Genomic DNA, 21,997 nt, shown 5'->3' with positions numbered 1-21,997 from the left:
CCGGCAAGCCTTCAGGCTCGCCGGAAACACGGGGCATCAAGCTCCATAAGGAGCTTGATAAATTGACCCCATAGTGGTCTTATATTGTTAACCCACTGTGGTACCAAAAGGACTATTGAATAAGAACTGCTATACAATGTTATTGCAGTTATATGTGTAAATAAATATCACTTACCCAATGCCATCTCTGGACTTGATGGGAAAATGTTGGATGCTAGCACTGAAAGAGAGGACATTCAAGTTAGTATTTTGACTTCTATATATTACTGCAAAGGGCTTTAATGCACATATATATATATATATATATATATATATATATATATATATATATATATATATATATATATATATATATATATATAGTGTGGCAGAAGCAAAACAAAATGTATTAGAGACCAAACACACGAAATTTGTCAGAGACCAATCTGACTATACAAATAACAGTGTGTATATTTGGAAACGCTCTGACAGGGTTACATCTAGATGTAACTACAATAGGGGTAGATCTAGAAATAGACACAACAATAATAAAAACAAGGGTCAGCAAAATTCTATAACTAACCAGAAAAAGGTCACTTACTCAGACAGTGAGTTTGAGTCAGGAGAGGATGCCGGGGCTTCAGGAGGTGAAGAACCACAAAAGATTATCCTAAAAACTCCAAACACACATACCCAACCACAAGCCAGTAATTTCCAGAACACAGCCCAAGTACAAGTGGTTGGACCCAAAGATTCTCAATTTGGTTCTACCACTTCCAATTCCAAATATATTTATGTAACTGAAACAGTGGGTACACACGCACAGGGCCTTAATGTCTCTAACAAGGATATTTGAAACACTTTTGGACGTCAATAAATTGATTAGGAATATTACTTTGAAGAAACATTCCCAAGGGGAACCAGACTCGTTAGTGACTATCACTAAAAATACTAAAATAGAAGCATCTTCCTCACTTAAAACCACTAAATTAACATTTAGTGAAGTATGTGATACTCTCACACTTGAAATACTAAATCAAATACTATTAATTCATTTGTAGGTTTCAGAAACCCCTCAGACTTTTATCCCATTCAAAATAGAGGACAGGTATTGGAAACCTTCTTTAAGAGGGTTGAACGTGATTTGTCTATATTAAAAACTACTGGTAATCAGGTTAAACCAAATCTAATCAGACAGGAGAAATTGGCCCTTGATGAGTTAAGGAGTAAGGAAGACATAGTTGTTCGTTCAGCAGATAAAGGCGGCTCTATTGGGGTCTTTAAAAGAGCACATTATGTTCAAGAAGCCCACCACCAATTAAATAACGCTGAAAACTATGCCCTTCTATCTGCAGATTCCACTAACATCTACAAACATGAACTATTGAGTATCATGGATGATGGTTTGGAAGGTGGGCACTTTGATCTAAAAACTTTTGAGTTTCTTTGTGTTGATCACCCTATAGTGCCCATCTTCCACCATCTCCCTAAGATACACAAGTCCCTTAGCGAGGTGAGGGGACGTCCCATAGTTAGCGGGATAGGTTCTTTGACTGAACATGTGTCGCAATGGATAGATAGCATTTTACAACCTTTCATACTGTCACTTCATAGCTATCTTAGTGACACTAGACATTTTCTATGCCATCATAATAAGGACATTAGCAGTCTAAGATGGCAAGCGATAGAAAAAGTCAATTGCCCCTCTAGAGGAGGTGATCGTGACAAACTACTGTGAAAGAGGGAGATGTATTAGATTTTTAGACTTCAGACCTGAGTTCCCTCGGGCCTGAACTCTGAATATGACCTTATTAATTTCTGGAAATAAAATTCTATTGTTTCTGATATCTCCCTCTTTCTCAGAATGTGTTTGTAGCTGCAGTTGTAACAAGTATAATGTTCTTATACACACGCTCATGTATCTTTTATGTTTACATGGCCTATGTCATCATGCCCCTATGACTTCTATAAATCCCTATGTATGTACTTTTTTTAATTTTCAATCAAGCTTTATTTTGTAAAGTGCGACAGTATTACATATATATCAAATAAAAAGTCACACATCAGAGTTCACATTAACATGAGATAAAAAAAAGGGAGGGGGTTTTAGGGGCAGGGGAGGAGTATAGGCACCGAGATGAGGAGGGGGAGGAGGCCCCAAGGCTGGGGGGAGGGTGGCCAGAGATGGGCTCAGCTCTTAGGTGGGTTCCCTTTGTTCTCATACAAATAAGGTTTATTGCAGATTTCATAGGCCCTTTCCCTCCAAAGTTAGTTTCATCATTTCATACGTGCCTATTTTGCCGACTTTGAGGTAGGGGTATCTTTCAAGCCGGAGAAGCTCACCCTGTCCTTCCACTCCTGCAAGCTAGGTATGCACTGTTTTTTCCAATGCACCGGTATGAGGCCTTTCGCAGCGTTTAACATTAGTAGAAAGAGGAAATACCTATCCTCCCCTACCAACTTTGGTAGGTCATGGTATATCAAGAAAGTTGGCTTAGGGGGGATTATAACCTTAAGTAGGTTACCCATTTCCCCCAGAGCCTCCTCCCAATATAGACGGGTAAGTTGACCAGATTTGGAGAAGGGTACCTTCCCCGCCGCAGCCCCTCCAGCACCCCCCACTTGCTCCCAGGTATATTTTATGAAGCCTATGGGGAGTACTCAGCAGCTTGTAGTGCATCTCTTGTATACACATCGATACTTATGCCTTTTTTGCTCTGTCAACATTTTTTAGCCAGTCTTTCAGGTCTATTTCCAGTCCTAAGTCAATCTGCCAAGCATGCGCATTCCTGGGGAGTGTAGGTTCTCCCTTTGTCAGAAGAAGTTTGTATAGCTGTGAAACTATATGCGTAGGGGCTTGAGGTGTTGTGCATAAGACTTCCAATGGTGTCCTGCGCCTTGTCAGGTCTGACCTCTCTCTGTGTGAATTAAAGTAGTGTAATATTTGTGCATATCTAAACCAAGACGCGAAGCTGTCCGGGTTCCATTCCGCAAATTCAGTTTGGGTTTTTAATCTATTGTGATGTATTATGTTAGAAAAGGAGTCCACCAGTGTGTAAGAAAACTCCAGGGATTCGCAGGCTCCACTCCAGACCTAGGCCTGGATTTTTCCTTATCGGGGTCACAGGAGATACGGTAGTGGAAACGCAGGGCATCCCGCCCATCAGTCCATCCAAAGTCTTAAAACTTCCTCAATCAGAGGGTATTTTTTGATGATAACTGGGCGATTTTTGGGGAAAATCCAGGCCAGGGCCCCTACATTCCCCCTCCGCAAAATCTCTCCGTCCATTTGTATCCAACCTTTATTACTTAAGTTTTGGCTCCACTCCACCAGTCTCTGTAGTGACATAGCTCTCTGATATTCTTTTAAGTGTGGTATACCCAAACCCCCTCTGTCTCTAGGTAAGTATGTAGTGTGTTTGCGAATTCTGGGTTTTTGTCTGTTCCATATATAGGCCTCCATGGCCGACTGTATATGTTGTATGTATTGGGAGGTCGGTGGGATCGGGACCATCTGCATTACATATAGAACTTTTGGCAGTATGTTCATTTTGACGACCCTGACCCGACCCAGCCAAGAGATAGTTTTATTTTTCCAGTTGGCTAGGTCCCTAACTATGTCGTCTCTTATGCACTTATGCACTTATAGTTAAGGTCAACAAGTATTTTATAGCTTTTTGCCGATTTTTATCAGGCAGTCTGTTTTAATGGCTTCAAATATGTCAGGTGGCTCCGAGATGCTTAGGATTTCCGATTTTAAAGGGTTAAGCAAAAAATTTGACACTCTCCCAAAGTCTGAAAACTCAGTCATGGCTTCTCGTAGAGAGAGGGCCGAGTCAGATATCGTCAGAAGGATATCGTTCTCGTACATTGCGAGCTTGTGCTCGTAACTACCAATAAAGATTTCTTTTATTAGTGGGTTATTCCTGATTTTTCCGGCCAGCACCTCAATATTAATGGCAAATAATAGGGGAGAGAGAGGGCAGCCCTGTCTATTCCCGTTTTGTATATGAAACATTTTGGACAAAGTGCCATTTACTTTCACTTTCGCATTTGGTGTTGAGTATAGGGACATCACTGTATTTACAAATTTAGGACCAAACCCGAACTTGATTAAAGTATGTTGCATGAAGGACCAGCTAACCCGGTCGAATGCTTTTTCGGCATCCGTTGTGACCATCGAGAGTGGTATCCCATTGACACAGGCATGGGTTATTAGTTGAAGAAAGGAAAAGGCGGCACTCCAGGCTTGTGAAAACAACAGAATGTTTATTCCAAATTCACAGTCGCTACACACTTGGACACCAAACATGCAACGGGAAGAAGGGGGCGTGTCCTTATGCATTTCGTGCCGTGCGGCACTTAGTCATAGGATGAAGGTAAGTAGAGAACAGGTAAATTTATACCCCTGCCCACCAATAAGAATTAAAAGAATAATTAAAGAAACAGGTGAGAAACAGGAAGGGGATACAGAACAAATTATTGAAAAAGTTATTATTTACATTTCACAATATGCATGATGGAATTATGTATGACAACAAAAAAAGGGATAAGTTATGAATAGCAAAGGGGTTTTGTTTATCCTCAAACGTATTTCAAACTTGTAATAAAAATCACTGAGAGACTAGAGAAGGGAGGAGGCAAGATTTTCCTTATGCTATATATTCAAAGGATCATATAACTCACATCTAAAAAATCATTGTTATTATGATTGCCCATCCCAATGATACACACATTGTACAATAAATGTGCAAAAAATATATATATATGTAGGAAAAAAAAAATATATATATTATATATATATATATATATATATATATATATATATACAAGGAAGCCTAATTAAGATTGCACTACAAGAAGTTGAATCTAGACCTTTGGATAGCATCAAGAAGACAGCTTTTAAAAGCAAAGGAAGTTTTACTAGTGAATCTGTCATTTTTTCCACAGAATATTCATCCCAATATGGAGAGATCTGTAAAATCATTAAGAGGAATTTAATATATCTTAAGAATGATGACATCTTAGCAAACTATGTTGAACACGTGAAATTTGTATCCAAAAAGGCTCCAACTTTGGGCAATAAACTTGCCCTGAGTATGATAAACACAGTAGACAAAATGAGATCCAGAACTTGGCTAAATAAAAAGGGTACTTTTCGATGCCTGTCATCCAATTGTGGCACCTGTGAAATTATTTCCATGGGTGATACTTTCAGTAGCTCACATTCAGGGAAAGTATACAAAATAGACCACTATGCTAACTGTGCAACCACTTTTGTGGTGTACTTGTTGGAGTGTAATCTCTGTAAAATCCAATACGTAGGTCAAACTACACGCTCATTAAGAACAAGGGTTGCTGAGCATAAGAGGGATGTTAAATACTATATACTAAGGAATCCCCAATAGCTAGACATTTTAATTGTTACCATCTCACCCATTTATCCAATTTTAATGTCAAGGTAATAGATATAGCAACCAGACCTATTAGAGGGGGCAATAAGAATAAAATTTTGATGAAGAAAGAGTTATTCTGTATTTTAACCCTTAGCACCAGGGAGCCTAGTGGCCTAAATAAGGAATGGGACATTAGCTTCTTTGTCGAATAAAATGTAACTGTGAGTGATAACACAATCACGATCTTAAATTTGAATTTTCTAAAACATAATTTTAAATGGATCAGTGAGGTGTATATAATGGCACATATTAATTAATATTTATGGGAATGTGTCTTTTGAGGTTAAACGCATTGTGAGCATTATTAGCCGCTAGTGTATCATAACATATTCATGAATATTATGTAATATAATAATTTTTTGATATTAGTGCCTTTTTATCTGATATTATGATTTTATGTGGCAATCTTAATTAGTGAGGAGAGAAAGAGGTAAGAGAACCTCAAAGAAAGCAGGTGGTTTGAACTAGCACTCATTCCTGTCTAACATAATTAAAATTAAAAAATAACCTTTAATAAGTAAGATTAATACCGGCCTAAATACCTAGTGTACCAAATATTAAAACCAAGTCACAAATGTCCCCCTGTTTCCTGGCCGATAGGTATTTAGGCCGGTATTAATCTTACTTATTAAAGGTTATTTTTTAATTTTAATTATGTTAGACAGGAATGAGTGCTAGTTCAAACCACCTGCTTTCTTTGAGGTTCTCTTACCTCTTTCTCTCCTCACTTATATATTTTAGGTGGGTAAGAACAGGAACATTCACTAGTTCCATATATTCCTGTATACACTAAACTAGTGCCAGTACTCTAAACTTTCTCTTATTGTGCAATCTTAATTAGGCCATTCCTTGCATATATATATATATATATATATATATATATATATATATATATATATATATATATATATTATAATTTTTATTTTTTTATTTTTTCCTACATATATATATATTTTTTGCACATTTATTGTACAATGTGTGTATAATTGGGATGGGCAATCATAATAACAATGATTTTTTAGATGTGAGTTATATGATCCTTTGAATTTATAGCATAAGGAAAATCTTGCCTCCTCCCTTCTCTAGTCTCTCTTAGTGATTTTTATTACAAGTTTGAAATACGTTTGAGGATAAACAAAGCCCCTTTGCTATTCATAACTTATCCCTTTTTTGTTGTCATACATAATTCCATCATGCATATTGTGAAATGTAAATAATAATAACTTTTTCAATAGTTTGTTCTGTATCCCCTTCCTGTTTCTCACCTGTTTCTTTAATTATTCTTTTAATTCTTATTGGTGGGCAGGGGTATAAACTTACCTGTTCTCTACTTACCTTCATCCTATGACTAAGTGCCGCACGGCACGAAACGCGTAAGGACACGCCCCCTTTTTCCGTTGCATGTTTGGTGTCCAAGTGTGCAGCGACTGTGAATTTTGAATAAACATTCTGTTGTTTTCACAAGCCTGGAGTGCCGCATTTTCCTTTCTTCTGCTTCATTGGAGTGACTTTCCCCATATGGTGATCACCTCTTCAGTTCCAGCAGTCCGTGGAGCTTTATTTCTTACTGGGGTATGCTGTCGGTCCCTGGAGATGCCTATGTGAGCTGGGCTAACCACTTCCTGTTCATGGGTTATTAGTTGAATAACTTTGAGGGTGTTATCTCTCACTTCGCGTGTTGGAATGAAGCCTACCTGGTCCGGTGAGATCAATCTAGGGAGAAGTTTATTAAGACGATTAGCTAATGTTTTGGCCAGAACCTTAACATCAGAGTTTAATAGAGAAATAGGTCTGTAGTTTTCGGGTTGGTCCGGTGGCTTTCCAGGCTTAGGGATCATGGCTATGTGGGCCTCCAGCATAGTGGACGGGAGGGTTGGACTAAGCGGAAGAGAGTTGAATATGTTAACTAATTCTTGGGCTAGGGTATCTGCATATGTTTTATAATATTTGGCTCCAAATCCGTCAGGCCCTGGGCTTTTCCCTGTCAGTAAGTCTTTTATGGCTTTTTTAACCTCCGCGACTGAAATGGGGGCTTCAAGCGATTCAGTCTCTGGGTCTGAGAGTCTAGGCAAATTCCCGCCCGACAGATATTCTGGATATCTTGCTCCACCCAAGCCTCAGACGGGGCGCCTCCATTGGACTTGTGGGCTTTCTGTATGTTATATAGGGATTTGTAATATGTGCTGAAGATATCTGCCACAGATTTTCCATCTGCCCTAACCATCCCCTCCTGATCTGTCATGCTATACACATATGCTTTCAGTTTTTTACATGCAATAACCCTCGCCAGTAGTCTTCCCACCTTATCCCCTTGTTCAAAATATAGCTGTTTCAGGATAAGGGCCTTTTTCTGATAGTCTTCCTGTAGGAACTTCAACAGTTTGGCCCTGGCCTGAGCAAGTGCTTTTTTTAGGACCTCATCTGTAGGGGATCTCTTATGTGCCTGTTCTACATCTGTTACCCGCGCCAATAGATTTCGGTAGCGTTCTCTCTTTTGTCTATTTAGTTTAGCTTTTTTCTTGATTAAGAGGCCCCTGATTGTGCACTTATGAGCCTCCCAGACTGTGCTACTCTGTATGTGATCGTTTGCATTTATTTGGAAGAAATTTGTATCTCTGCACGAAAGACCTGGTCGTCTAACATTGTGTTGTCAAGTCTCCATTCAAATGGGGTAATCGGGCCATTGGGCCATTGAATGGAACAACTCACAGGGGGGCGTGATCAGACCATGTTATCGCATGTATGTTACTGGAAGTGGTGATCGTGAGACTTATCATGTCAGTGAATAGGTAGTCGATCCTCAAGTACTTTCTGTGGGGATGGGAATAGAAGGTGTAATTTCTTGAGTTAGGATGATGCGTGCGCCATATGTCATGTATTACTAGATCAGTGAGGGAGGCGGTCATGCGTTTTAAGATCCTATGGGGGCACTGGAGACACCATTTGATGTGTCAAGAATAGGGTTAAGGGACGCATTGAGGTCCCCCCCCCAGGTACAACACCCCCTTTTGTACCTCTAGTATCTTATGGGCAACCTCCTGAAGGAAGTGGTGCTGCACTTGGTTGGGACAGTAAATGTTAGTTAGCGTAATTGGTCTACCAAATAGGCTTCCTGTAAGTATTAGGTATCTGCCGTCTGAGTCTTTGTATGTCTAATTGGAACAGCATTTTAGCACTAAAAATTATTCCCACTCCGTTTTTTTTTTTTGTAGGGCCAGATGCAAATTATGCTGTGGGGTACCGGTGACTGAACCACCTTGGTTCGAGGGTTTGTGAAAAATGTGTCTCCTGTAGGTAGACTATATCCCCCCCATTCTACTCAAATCTCTGAGAACCATAGAATGCTTACCAAGGCTTTTAAGCCCTTTGGTGTTAACTGTTATAAGCACAAATAGTAAGAAGTGAATACAGCGCCAACAAGAGGCCAAGGGATAAATATACTCACAGAGAGATAAAAGAAGATTATTTAATGAACCAGGTTAAAAAGCATCAGTAAAAAATTTAAAAAACACATATAGATAAAATTACAAAAACAGGAATATCTTGCAGGAGCGGCTAAAGCTGATAATTACAATAAAAACAGAGATAATCACAGGTGATCAGTGTGAGTGGTACACCAGAGTAAGAGTGTAAACTAGTGACACAGAATAAGCCTAAGTACAGCTATAACAAGTGCATCAAGCAAGAAATTAATAAACAATAGTACAAACAATAATGTTCAAAAAATAGTGTGTCAAAAAAATAGAAAAATGCACTGCAGTGCAGAAAGAGGGTCAAATAGTAAGTGAGTGCAAATGGATATAACAAATGCTAGCTACTAATCCAGTGAGGTAAAGATATAATTAAATAAAATACACAATATGCAATAACATGAAAAATATATTCCAAAAAAAAAAAAAATTGTTCCAAAAAGTTGATCAACAAATGTTAGTGAAGAACAAAAATAAGTCAATCAAAACCAAAAAAATGAAAAAAATGGGTGATGAAAAACAAGGTGAGAGTGAGGAAATTGGTTCCTTCAATATTAGTTACTTTAACAGATCCAAATTCCTGAGTGTGGTGGCTGAAGTAGCTAATTGGATCCTAGCACCTGTCAGCTGCTCCTATGGTATCCTAAAAAGTGTCCCTGAAAAAAAGAAATTCACAACATAGTGTATCCAATATGAGAATGAAGTAAAGATTAAAATAATGCTTACCAATATGTCAACCCGTTTCTGCCCTCAAAAAAGGGCCTTTCTCAAGACTAAAATATTGGTAATGGCAACTAGCCTTATATACAGTTTAGAAGTAATAGTCTATATGTTAGTTTAATTGATTAATTGTATTGTTTGGGCGCCAAATCCCTCCACTTCCTGTGTAACATCTAAAAGATTCCCCCATAAAGTGTAACATCACTTCCTGTGTTATATCTAAAAGATTCCCCCATATGGCAAACCGGAAGTCCCTCTTTTAGATGTTACACAAGAAGTGGAGGGATTTGGCGCCCAAACAATACAATTAATCAATTAAACTAACATATAGGCTATTACTTCTAAACTGTATATAAGGCTAGTTGCCATTACCAATATTTTAGTCTTGAGAAAGGCCCTTTTTTGAGGGCAGAAACGCGTTGACATATTGGTAAGCATTATTTTAATCTTTACTTCATTCTCATATTGATTACACTATGTTGTGAATTTCTTTTTTTCAGGGACACTTTTTAGGATACCATAGGAGCAGCTGACAGGTGCTAGGATCCAATTAGCTACTTCAGCCACCACACTCAGGAATTTGGATCTGTTAAAGTAACTAATATTGAAGGAACCAATTTCCTCACTCTCACCTTGTTTTTCATGACCCATTTTTTTCATTTTTTTGGTTTTGATTGACTTATTTTTGTTCTTCACTAACATTTGTTGATCAACTTTTTGGAACAATTTTTTTTTTTTTTTTTGGAATATATTTTTCATGTTATTGCATATTGTGTATTTTATTTAATTATATCTTTACCTCACTGGATTAGTAGCTAGCATTTGTTATATCCATTTGCACTCACTTACTATTTAACCCTCTTTTTGCACTGCAGTGCATTTTTCTATTTTTTTGACACACTATTTTTTGAACATTATTGTTTGTACTATTGTTTATTAATTTCTTGCTTGATGCACTTGTTATAGTTGTACTTAGGCTTATTCTGTTTCACTAGTTTACACTCTTACTCTGGTGTACCACTCACACTGATCACCTGTGATTATCTCTGTTTTTATTGTAATTATCAGCTTTAGCCGCTCCTGCAAGATATTCCTGTTTTTGTAATTTTATCTATATGTGTTTTTTACATTTTTTACTGATGCTTTTTAACCTGGTTCATTAAATAATCTTCTTTTATCTCTCTGTGAGTATATTTATCCCTTGGCCTCTTGTTGGCGCTGTATTCACTTCTTACTATTTGTGCATATTTTTTGGAGGTTGGTTAGGATCTCTGTTTGGATACAGCTTGGGGATTACCTTAGCGCTTGTACACTACCCCCTTTTTCACTGTTAACTGTTATAAGCTCCACCGACAGGATCTCCTCCTGCCTCCGGGGCTGGTTCATCTTGTATTATGGTGTAGGGTTGGAAGATACAAAGGAGGGGGAGGAAAAAAAAAAAAAAAGGAAGAGGGAAAAAGGGTGTGTGTGTTGTGAGAAGAAGGTTGGAGGTAGAGAGATGGGCCAAAGGGTAAGAGGAAAAAAGTATGAAAAAGTTAAAATGTAATAAATGGTAAACTTAAATAGAGTTGTCTCTAACAATAACTATGAAACAAAGAGCAATCTGTAACAACTACTTCAACAAGTCAGGGGTAGTGTTCCCTGTGTTTTCACATTTAATGTAAACTTTAAACATTTTCAAGTAAATCAGAATATTCTAAGGTTATAGACTTCTGGTCAGTCCCACTATTGGCTCTAAGAAAATAACTAAAGTATGGCTGATCCTGCTGTACTAAGGTTTGGGTGTGTGTGTGTGTAATTAACTTGGGGTCGAGTGTCATAAGTGATCCTTGCTCAGAATAAGCCTACTCAATAGGGCATGTGTGGAGTCCATGTAACATCTTAATTGCGAATCTCCAACCCAGGGGTGATATTATATGTGGATAAGACCAATATGTATGACATCTGTCTCACTCCAGCCCATATGGGGCCTTTGCATGCAAGTGTTAGTACGGAGAAGGAAAGCACCATATGGTTACTCAGTACAACCAACATCATGCGCACCCAAGCTATTTTTCCCCTCCCCCCTGCACATCAACATCATAGGTTTATTTGTGTGGAATGCGCTTACTCTCTAATATAGTACCTTTGTATGATTGATGTAGGATCTCTCAACACTACCTCAGGGTGATAATTTATTATTTTGACGCTTGGGCCTGACACTAACCTCTATCAAGGCGGCTTACCTCTGGGTCTCTACCCCACTTTTGTGTCTTGCTTTCTATCTGCTAAAGTCCTTTTAGAGACTAAACGGGCAATGCCCCTTAGGGCTACATAGTTGTGTCCTCAAGCCCGGTCAGTTTCCATGATCAGGATTAAATAATTAGCAGATCAGTCTTTTCAACCTGGGAGATGCCTGTTCCTCTCAGGGTCTCCGGCCTGTGGGCCTATTGGCGCTACTGCCTCATGTTGAAGCGGCCTTATGTCAAGGCCAAGGGCTTGATTGAAAGCAGGTAGGTCGTCCAAAGATCTGAAGACATGAGAGATATTGTTCTTATTGGCTATCAAACAGGTGGGGAATCCCCACCTGTATGGGATCTTTTTATCTTTTAGAGCCATTGTGACGAACCTCAGGTCTCTCCTCTTTTGTAGTGTAGTCGGGCAAAGGTCAGAATTTACCTGTATTTCAGTGCCCTTGAACTCCAATGAGTGTTTTGTTCTAGCTAGTTTCAGCACCATCTCTTTATCTCTGAAGGACAGAAACTTAAGTATAATGTCTCTGGGTGGGGCCCTGCTGGGAGGTTTGGGTCGAAGGGCTCTATGGGCTCTCTCTATAGGAACCTCAGGGGCAAAGTCATTATTTTGAAGATATTTAATGAAGTCCTGTATGTAGCCCAGCAGGGCAGGAGGATCCACGGCTTCTGGAACACCACGTAGTCTTAAATTGTTCCTCCTGCTCCTGTTCTCCAGGTCCACAATGTGATCCATTAATGTGTGGACTGCATTCTCTTGGGCCTGGGAATAACTGGTCTGGAGTTGCAGTTCTGAGCAGATAGTTTCTTGCCTTTTTTCAATATGAGTCACTTGCTGCTCTACTGCTAATATGTCCCTTTTTAGCTCCCCAAACATAGATTTAAATTCATGCATGGCCTCTTTAATGTCATCTTTGGAGGAGAGATGTTTAATGTCCTCTCTAGTAAGAACATTCTGGGCCTGTATCTGAGGGTCAGGGCCATGAATCTGGGCCACAACGGCATGTGTGTTCTGTGCATTTAGCTCTTGTCCTGCTCTACCCTGTTGTGGTGTGGGGCCAGCGGGAATCAAGTAGTTCTCCATTGCTGTGGGGTGGGTACTTTTTGATGGTTTGACGTTTCTTTTACTGGACATTATGTGTGCTTGTATTTTTCCCTGCGTTCCAGTAAGCTCCCCCAGGCCCCTAGTGACTGTCAATATCTATCTGTGGTCATACTGTGGCCCTTATTAATCTTCTTTCCGAGTGGGGATTTCCCGTGGGTATATTACAGTAGGAGGAGGACAGCAACCATGATCAGGTAAATGTATTTGGGCCCCCTGATGATAAGCTGATTCGGTCAGTGCCTTTTCATTTAGACCTGTGTGTTGCTATGCTTTATTTTTTATATCTAGCAGCTTTAATTGTTTGTACCTGCAGTGAAGATATGGACCTTCAGTTTCCCCCACGAGTCTGATCTGACAATATGGTAGGTCGGTTTGCCAACCTTCTGTGCTGCTGCTTTGGCAATTCATGTAATTCGCTCACTCCACTTTGGGTCTCTTCTCTATAAGCTCCGCTGCTGGGTGATTTAGCTTGCCACCGCCTCCCTGCAACATTGGCTGTTTAAAGTATCGTGACCAATGACTGAGGCCCTTACACATGCAGGGTGGAACTGTGAGCAACGTTTAAGCTGGCAGAACATTCAGAATTATGGTGAAATACATCAGGGGCAACGGAGCACTTTCAACATGCAGCCATCTTTGTTCGTGTCTAGGCTCCGCCCTCCCTATGTATGTACTTTTTAAATTGATGGCTCATCTCCACAATTTGATTTCCACATAATGCTATAGTATGGACATATACATTCATGCATTCTAATGAACACACATATTTTTAAAGTTTAATTATTTTTGGGTTGTATTTAGTATATAATCATAAAACAAAAACAAATAGTCTATTATTAATTTCATAGTTTTATACTTTACCTAAGTTTTATACGTGAATTATTTTGTATAATAAGTGGTTTGAATGTATATGTCCTATTTGCATATTAATATAATATAATATATGCAATCTAACCATGTACATACTTGATTTACTGAGGCCTACTTATCAAGCCATCAACTTACTTGCATTCGACGGCACCAATATGCTCACCTGACATCACCTAACATTACTGCCACGGACCTGAATACGTTCTCCATATTTAACAAAATGCTGTCAAAAAGCAGTGCACCAAGTACAGGGGGATGAGCAGCGGACTGTTGTTAACTAACAGTCATCGATCTCGCTGCTATTCGGCTTTTTTACAGTTTTATTTGTACCCTGACACTAAACACCTCCACTATACTAAAATGTTTAACCCCTATCCCACCGCTCCTGGACCCCGCCGCAACTAAATAAAAGTATTAACCCCTATCCCGCAGCTCCCGGAGGCCACCGCAACTCTAATAAAGCTATTAACCCCTAAACCGCCGCTCCCGGACCCCACCGCAACTCTAATAAAGTTATTAACCGCCTTTCCCGGACCCCATCGCAACTCTAATAAAGTTATTAACCCCTATCCCGCTGCTCCCGGACCACGCCGCAACTAACTAAAGGTATTAACCCCTAAACCTCTAGCCTCCCACATCACTACCACTTACTAAACCTATTAACCCCTAAACCGACAGCCCCCCACATCGCCATAAACTAACTTAACCTATTAACCCCTAAACCTAACAACCCGCTAACTTTATGTTAAATATTAACTCATCCCTATTTTATAATAAATTAAAACTTACCTTTAGAATTAAAATAAACTATATTAAACTATTAATTAATCTACCCTAACTATTATACTAAATTACATATAACTATATTAAACTAATAATGAATCTACCCTAACTGTTATACTAAAACTATATTAAACTACAAATTAAATTAACTATATTATATATTTAAACACCTAACCCTACTCAAATAATTTAAATCTACAATAAAAAATTACTAAGTTACAAAAAATAACAAACACTAAGTTACAAAAAAAAATAAACACTAAATTACACAAAATAAAAAATAAATTATCAAAGATTTAAACTAATGACACATAATCTAAGAGCCCTATGAAAATAAAAAGGCCCCTCAAAATAAAAAAAACCTACAATAAACTACCAATGGCCCTTAAAAGGGCCTTTTGCGGGGCATTGCCCAAAGAACTCAGCTCTTTTAACCGGAAATAAAAAATACAAATACCCCCCCAACAGTAAAATCCACCACCCACACAACCGCCCCAAATAAAAACCTAAGTAAAAAAACCTAAGTTCCCCATTGCCCTGAAAAAGGCATTTGCATGGGCATTGCCCTTAAAAAGGCATTTAGCTCTATTGCTGCCAAAACCCTAACCTAAAAATAAAACCCACCCAATAAACCCTTAAAAAATCCTAACACTAACCCCCGAAGATCCACTTACAGTTTCTGAAGAGCCGACATCCATCCTCAACGAAGCGGCAGAAGTCCTCATCGAAGCCGGCAGAAGTCCTCATCCAAGCGGCCGAAGTCTTCATCCAAGCCGGCAGAGGTCTTCACCCAGGCGGCATCTTCTATCTTCATCCATCCGGAACGGAGCTGCTCCATCTTCAAGACATCCGACGAGGAGAATCCTCTTCTTACGACGTCTTCTTCAGAATGAAGGTTCCTTTAAATGACGTCATCCAAGATGCTGATTGCAACAGCCAATAGGATTTTTTCAACCTTAATTCCGATTGGCTGATAGAATTCTATCAGCCAATATGAATCTAAGGGATGCCATGTTGGATGACGTCATTTAAAGGAGCCTTCATTCCGAAGAAGATGACGTAAGAAGAGAATGCTCCGCGTCGGATGTCTTGAAGATGGAGCCGCTCCGCGTCGGATGGATGAAGATAGAAGATGCCATCTGGGTGAAGACTTCTGCCGGCCTGGATGAAGACTTCAGCCGATTGGATGAAGACTTCTGCCGGCTTCGATGAGGATGGATGTCGGCTCTTCAGAAACTGTAAGTGGATCTTCGGGATTAGTGTTAGGATTTTTTAAGGGTTCAGTGGGTGGGTTTTATTTATTGATAGGGTTAATAACTTTATGTAGGTGGCGGCAGTGTCGGGGCAGTAGATTAGAGGTTAATATGTATAAAGTAGGTGGCGACGGTGTCGGCGCGATAGATTAATGGTTAATAAGTATAATGTAGGTGTCGGCGGTGTCGGGGCAGTAGATTAGTTGTTAATAAGTATAATGTAGGTGTCGGCGGTGTCGGGGGTGGCAGATTAGGGGTGTTTAGACTCTGGGTACATGTTAGGATGTTAGGTATAAACTTAACTTTTATTCTCCCATAGGAATCAATGGGATATCGGGCAGCAGCAAACATGAGCTTTCGCTGCTTTAAGACTCCCATTGATTCCTATGGCATCCACCGCCTCCAGGGCGGCGGATTGAAAAGCAGGTACGCTGGGCCAGAATAGTGGCGAGCGTACCTGTTAGAAATTTGTTAACTAGCAAAAGTAGTCAGATAGTGCCAAATTTGTATTCGGAACATCTGTAATGATGTAAGCATCGATCTGTGTCAGACTGAGACCGGCGGATCGTATGTTATGTCACAGATTTCAACTTTTGCCAGTCTGTAGGCTTTGATAACTAAGGGAAATCAAGCTCTCCACAATTACGCTGGGGAATTCCAGCGTATTTGCGGTTGACGACTTGATAAGTAGGCCTCATTGTGTCTCACATATTACATGCAAAATGTAACCTGTGTTCTCTTACTTCATTTGTATATTCATAAATTCTACACACATATATATATATAAGTGAGTAAACTTTTCGATACATATGTTTAGCAGGGTACTGTTTTTCTGGTTATATTCTGTATTTTACCATGTACCATATATGTACATAAGCACATAAATATATTTAAATATGTATGAGGTGGTTCACTAATATGTATGGATTGTGTCCCATATAATGCATATGTTTTGATGCTTTTTATTCAGTGTATCAATTGGTTAAACAAAAACCCCTTAGCATTGACTTATTAATTAAGTTTTAACCTATCAGGTATCTGCAGCCACCTTGAATAGGTTAGCAGGTGTTTTAACGGTAGCTATGATTACGCCTTGACAGGGGAAACATGTCAGCAGCAGTATTTTCTAGTCAATGCTACAATTGTGACCATTTGTGATCGTGTATTCACAGATTTTTTTAATCTGAATAAAGTCGAGTTATGTTTGGAAACAGCCGTCTGCATCTCTTAGTTTCTTTTTGACTATATATATATAAATATACATACACACATATGTGTTTATATGTGTATATTTGTCTGTAAATACATATGCACACATATAAATACATAAATATATATGTACACAGATATATATATATATATATATATATATATATATATATATATATATATATACACGTGTACTATGGCTTCTATTCTTCTCAATGTTATGTGAAAAGTCTGTGCACAAAGTGGAATCTATTACTATAAGTACCTAACTAAAGCATTTCTCATTTTAACATGCTTATTTTGATTAGCATTGTTTCCAGCATTTTTCATACACAAAAGCTTTACTTCCTAGTTATCAATAATGAAAAAACTTTGCAATATATTTTCATTATTTATTTTGCCCCTTTCTCATGTAATTTAGCACTGAAAGTTGAGCCATTTCTAATTATCCAAACATGGAATGCACCTTGCTTACTTCTCAAGGCTAATCCTGCTACATATCAGTCCCTAATTGGCTTTAGTAGATAACAGCTGCAATATACTAACTTTATGATAGTGGCTAGCCTTGTTGTCTGAGAAACAAAGCCCCAATTGGCTTTTATATTTTACTTATGTTATCTAATTTGCTTTTTTCTTTTGGTACACTTTGAAAAGCATACCTAGGTAGGCTCAGAAGAAGCAATTACTTTGAGCTAGCTGCTTGGAGCTAGCTGCTGATTGTGGCTGCACCTTGTCATTGGCTTATGTAATATGTTCAGTTAGCACCCAGTAGTGCATTGCTGCATATCCTTCAACAAAGGATACCAAGAGAATGAAGCAAATGTATTAGTAGCAGTAAATTGGACCCACAACCTGCCAATTTAATTGTAAATTCAAGCTGCCTCTGTTGTATTCATATGTGTTTCTCCAGTGTATCATCGCCAGTGCCTCACCAGACTCTGAACTCACCGCACATCACTGACGTGTATATACATATATATATATATATATATATATATATATACACACATACATATACATATTTACACATGTATATGTATGTATCTCTATGTTAAAGCCCTTTGTCTGCCTTTTGTTTCCTTAACACCTGAGACCTCATATATTTAAGTCCTTATAACTTTCTTTGTGCAATATTTTTTTTTAAAGTTAACCAGAATTCTGGTGTCTTGGTAATCATTGTAGTGTAAATTGCAATTTAATTTACTTTCAACTTGTAATATAATTGCTCCTTCTGATGCGCACAGACAGCTGAAATAAACCCGATATTGCAAGGGTTTTAACAGAAGTTGCAGAGCTCGCTGTACAGACCACGTTTACAAAAACACACTTTCATTCTACAGATATTGTTTACATGAACCCATTTTCAATGTACAGAATGATGTGGGGTTTTGTTTTGTTTTTTCATTATTTCTTTACCTGTAAGAAGATTGTGCTTTAAACAAAGACAGAATGACAATGTTTATGCCCCTGTTTCCGTGTGAGCCTTAATGCTCGCCGTGAACAGAAGTTATGAAGCAGTGGTCTAAAGAGGCAGCGAACAGTAATTAACTCTATCGAATATGGACGGATTGATTGACACCCCCTTCTAGCGGCCGATTGGCTGCGAATCTGCAGGGGACGGCATTGCACAAGCAGTTCACGCTACATTATATCATGTCCGCTCGCACTATGATAAATTGGCCCCTTTGTGTGTTTAATTCAATGTGTCCATTTTGTTGCTGAAACAAAGTGCAAAACCCAAGTGCCTAGATTACAAGTGGAGCATAAAAATGGCAGCACTATTATAGGATAACATTGCTAGAGAGCAATTCATAGCTTATCTACATATTACAAGTTTAAAGTAAAATGTTAACTCTGGAAGAAAAGCCTAGGGCATAACAACATCTGGCAGGTGATAGCACGGCCATGCCAATTCTCTCACATAGTAGACTTCTATGGGGCACACTGAAAAACTCATTAGAAGTAATACAATTTAAAGTTTGTATTGTCTCCTACAACAATATATGTGTCTTTTGAAGTTTGGTGAATACAACATACATGTGTTATTTATGTTGTTTTTTGTGATTCAGAATGGGTGGTGCAGATTTTTCACAAGGATTCCAGATATTAGGCTTGACAAGCCTATCTGGTACAGGAGAAGAATGAAACTGCTCTGAGAAGTTTACATTATAACATTCATAGAAATTTACAAACCAAATCCTATGGCCTCTATTTATCAAGCTGTCAACCGCAAATACGCTGGAATTCCGCAGCGTATTTGTGGCAAGCCTGATTCGCCGTAGTTATCAAACCCTATAGACCCGCAAAAGTAGAATATAGTGACGTAACATACGATCCACCGGTCTCAGTCCGACACAGATCGATGGTTACGTCACTACAGATGTTCCGAACACAAGTTCGGCACAATCTGACTACTTTTGGAAGTTATTAAAGAACTAGCAGGTACTCTCAGCACTTTTCCGGCCCAGCGTACCTGGTTTTCAATCCGCCGCCCTGGAGGCGGCGGATGCCATAGGAATCAATGGGAGTCTGACAGCAGCGAAAGCTCATGTTCGTTACTGCCTGATATCCCATTGATTCCTATGGTAAAAGTCTACACCTAACACCCTAACATGTACCCCGAGTCTAAACACCCCTAATCTGCCCCCCTACACCTCCAACACCTACATTATACTTATTAACCCCTAAACTGCTGCTCCCGGACCCGCCGCAACTCTAATAAATGTATTAACCACTAAACCGCCGCTCCAGGACCCCGCCGCAACCTACATTATACCTATTAACCCCTAATCTGCCACCCCTTATACCGCCGCCACCTACATAAAGTTATAAACCCCTATCCTGCCGATCCCGGACCCCGCCGCAACTAAATAAATTGTTTAACCATTAAACTACTGCTCCCGGAGCCCACCGCCACCTACATTATATTTATTATCCCCTAATCTGCCCCCCCTACACCGCCGCCACTATAATAAAGTTATTAACCCCTAAACCTAAGTCTAACTCTAAACCTAACACCCACTAACTTAAATATAATTTAAATAACTCAAAATAAATATTCCTATAATTAACTAAATAATTCCTATTTAAAACTAAATACTTACCTATAAAATAAACCATAAGATAGCTACAATATAACTTATAGTTACATTGTAGCTAGCTTAGGGTTTATTTTTATTTTACAGGCAACTTTGTATTTATTTTAACTAGGTAGAATAGTTATTAAATAGTTATTAACTATTTAATAGCTACCTAGCTAAAATAAATACAAAAGTACCTGTAAAATAAAACCTAACCTATGACTCCAATCCCACAGAAAACAGCGCAGTCTGTGAATACAAAAAGGTGGACTCCAATAGTGCAATATTGTATGAACAAGCACTTTATTAACAATAAAAATGTATATGCCAAAATACTCACAATATCAGGCATATAAGAATACACAGAAAGGTTTCTTTTCTCAGAATGGCAATATCGCTGAGTTCTATGCGGTGTGAGGACACTTGGAGAAGCGGCAGCAGATTTCCCGGTCGGCGTGTGACGTCAACACCCGACAAACAGCTGATACCAGTTTCTCTTGGTCCTTGCGCACACAGACTCCCAAAGCTTGCAGCCTCAACGCGTTTCTCGCCCCCTACTGGGCGCTTTTTCAAGAGGAATGATGATCTGTCTTGTTGTATCGTCATTTCTTATTTATATACAGTGCAATGGCATCATCTATCTGTTGAACTTGTCATTACTCTTCGTATTTGCGTGATATTAGCCAAAAGAGTTATATGACAATTTGACTTACAATCCTATTTACATATCAGAAATTGCATCAATGCTACCAATCTGACCTAGTTACTAAAATAACATAATTGATCAAAAGGGGGCACAAATATACACTAAGATAGAAATGAAAAATTAATAAATGTAACATCATATAATTAATTAATTTCATAAATATTTTTACTATATATTATACTTGTAAATATCTCATTACCAATTGGTGAGTTTATATCTCTATACAGTAAAATATAAATCTAGCTAGAAAAAATCTAATCAATCAACTATCCTAAAAATTAATTATCATTAGTACAATTATCATAAATAAATCCATAAATGATTAAAATTAATACACTTTCTAAAAGGCAACAATATACCACATTCTATAATATATAACCTTTCTGTGTATTCTTATATGCCTGATATTGTGAGTATTTTGGCATATACATTTTTATTGTTAATAAAGTGCTTGTTCATACAATATTGCACTATTGGAGTCCACCTTTTTGTATTCACAGACTGCGCTGTTTTCTGTGGGATTGGAGTCATTGTGTATTAGCTGCAGGACAAGCAGCGTTTCTAAGTAGCTGCATCTGAGTCTCCAAAAGGGAATCTCCTGACACCATCTTTCAATATTAGTAAGACTGTTCTCAATTTTAAACAACACCAATTTTTGGACTGCTGTGTTCTTTTGGACTATTATATTTCAGTGGAATATTTTTATCAGTGATAATTTATTTTTATTTTTTCTTTTATTAACGATTGTATTCTTGGTACACTCTCTTTTACACATACACACACTATTTATTGAGTGATTATTGCGCTGATTGCTTTTGGTGGTTTGTGTGTTAAAACCTAACCTAAGTTACAATTACACCTAACACTATCACTATAATTAAAATAATTTAAAAAATTAACTACAATTAAATAAAATGAAATACAATTAAATAAAATTAACTAAAGTACAAAAAACAAACACTAAATTCCAGAAAATAAAAAATTAATTACAAGAATTTTAAACTAATTATTCCTAATCTAATCCCCCTAATAAAATAAAAAGCCCCCCAAAATAAAAAAAGCCCTACCCTATACTAAATAACAAATAGCCCTTAAAAGGGCTTTTTACGGGACATTGCCCCAAAGTAATCAGCTC

At 38.3% G+C, this 21,997-nt stretch overlaps 1 protein-coding gene across 3 annotated transcripts in view; it reads right to left on the bottom strand.

Annotated features, from left to right (window-relative positions):
* LOC128654012 (interleukin-1 receptor type 1) overlaps window positions 1–21,997 on the bottom strand; it is a 317,896-nt gene that overhangs the window by 153,855 nt on the left and 142,044 nt on the right. For all 3 annotated transcript variants that reach the window (XM_053707657.1, XM_053707656.1, XM_053707658.1), the window contains one exon: window positions 176–220. In XM_053707657.1, coding sequence (XP_053563632.1) covers window positions 176–220 — 45 coding nt within the window. The remainder of the gene's footprint in view (window positions 1–175; window positions 221–21,997) is intronic.

The sequence above is a fragment of the Bombina bombina genome, chromosome 3 (genome assembly GCF_027579735.1).
Source record: "Bombina bombina isolate aBomBom1 chromosome 3, aBomBom1.pri, whole genome shotgun sequence".
In the NCBI taxonomy this organism is placed as follows: domain Eukaryota; kingdom Metazoa; phylum Chordata; class Amphibia; order Anura; family Bombinatoridae; genus Bombina; species Bombina bombina.
Note: the sequence above shows the minus strand (reverse complement) of the source record. Positions and strands in the feature narration are given on the sequence as shown.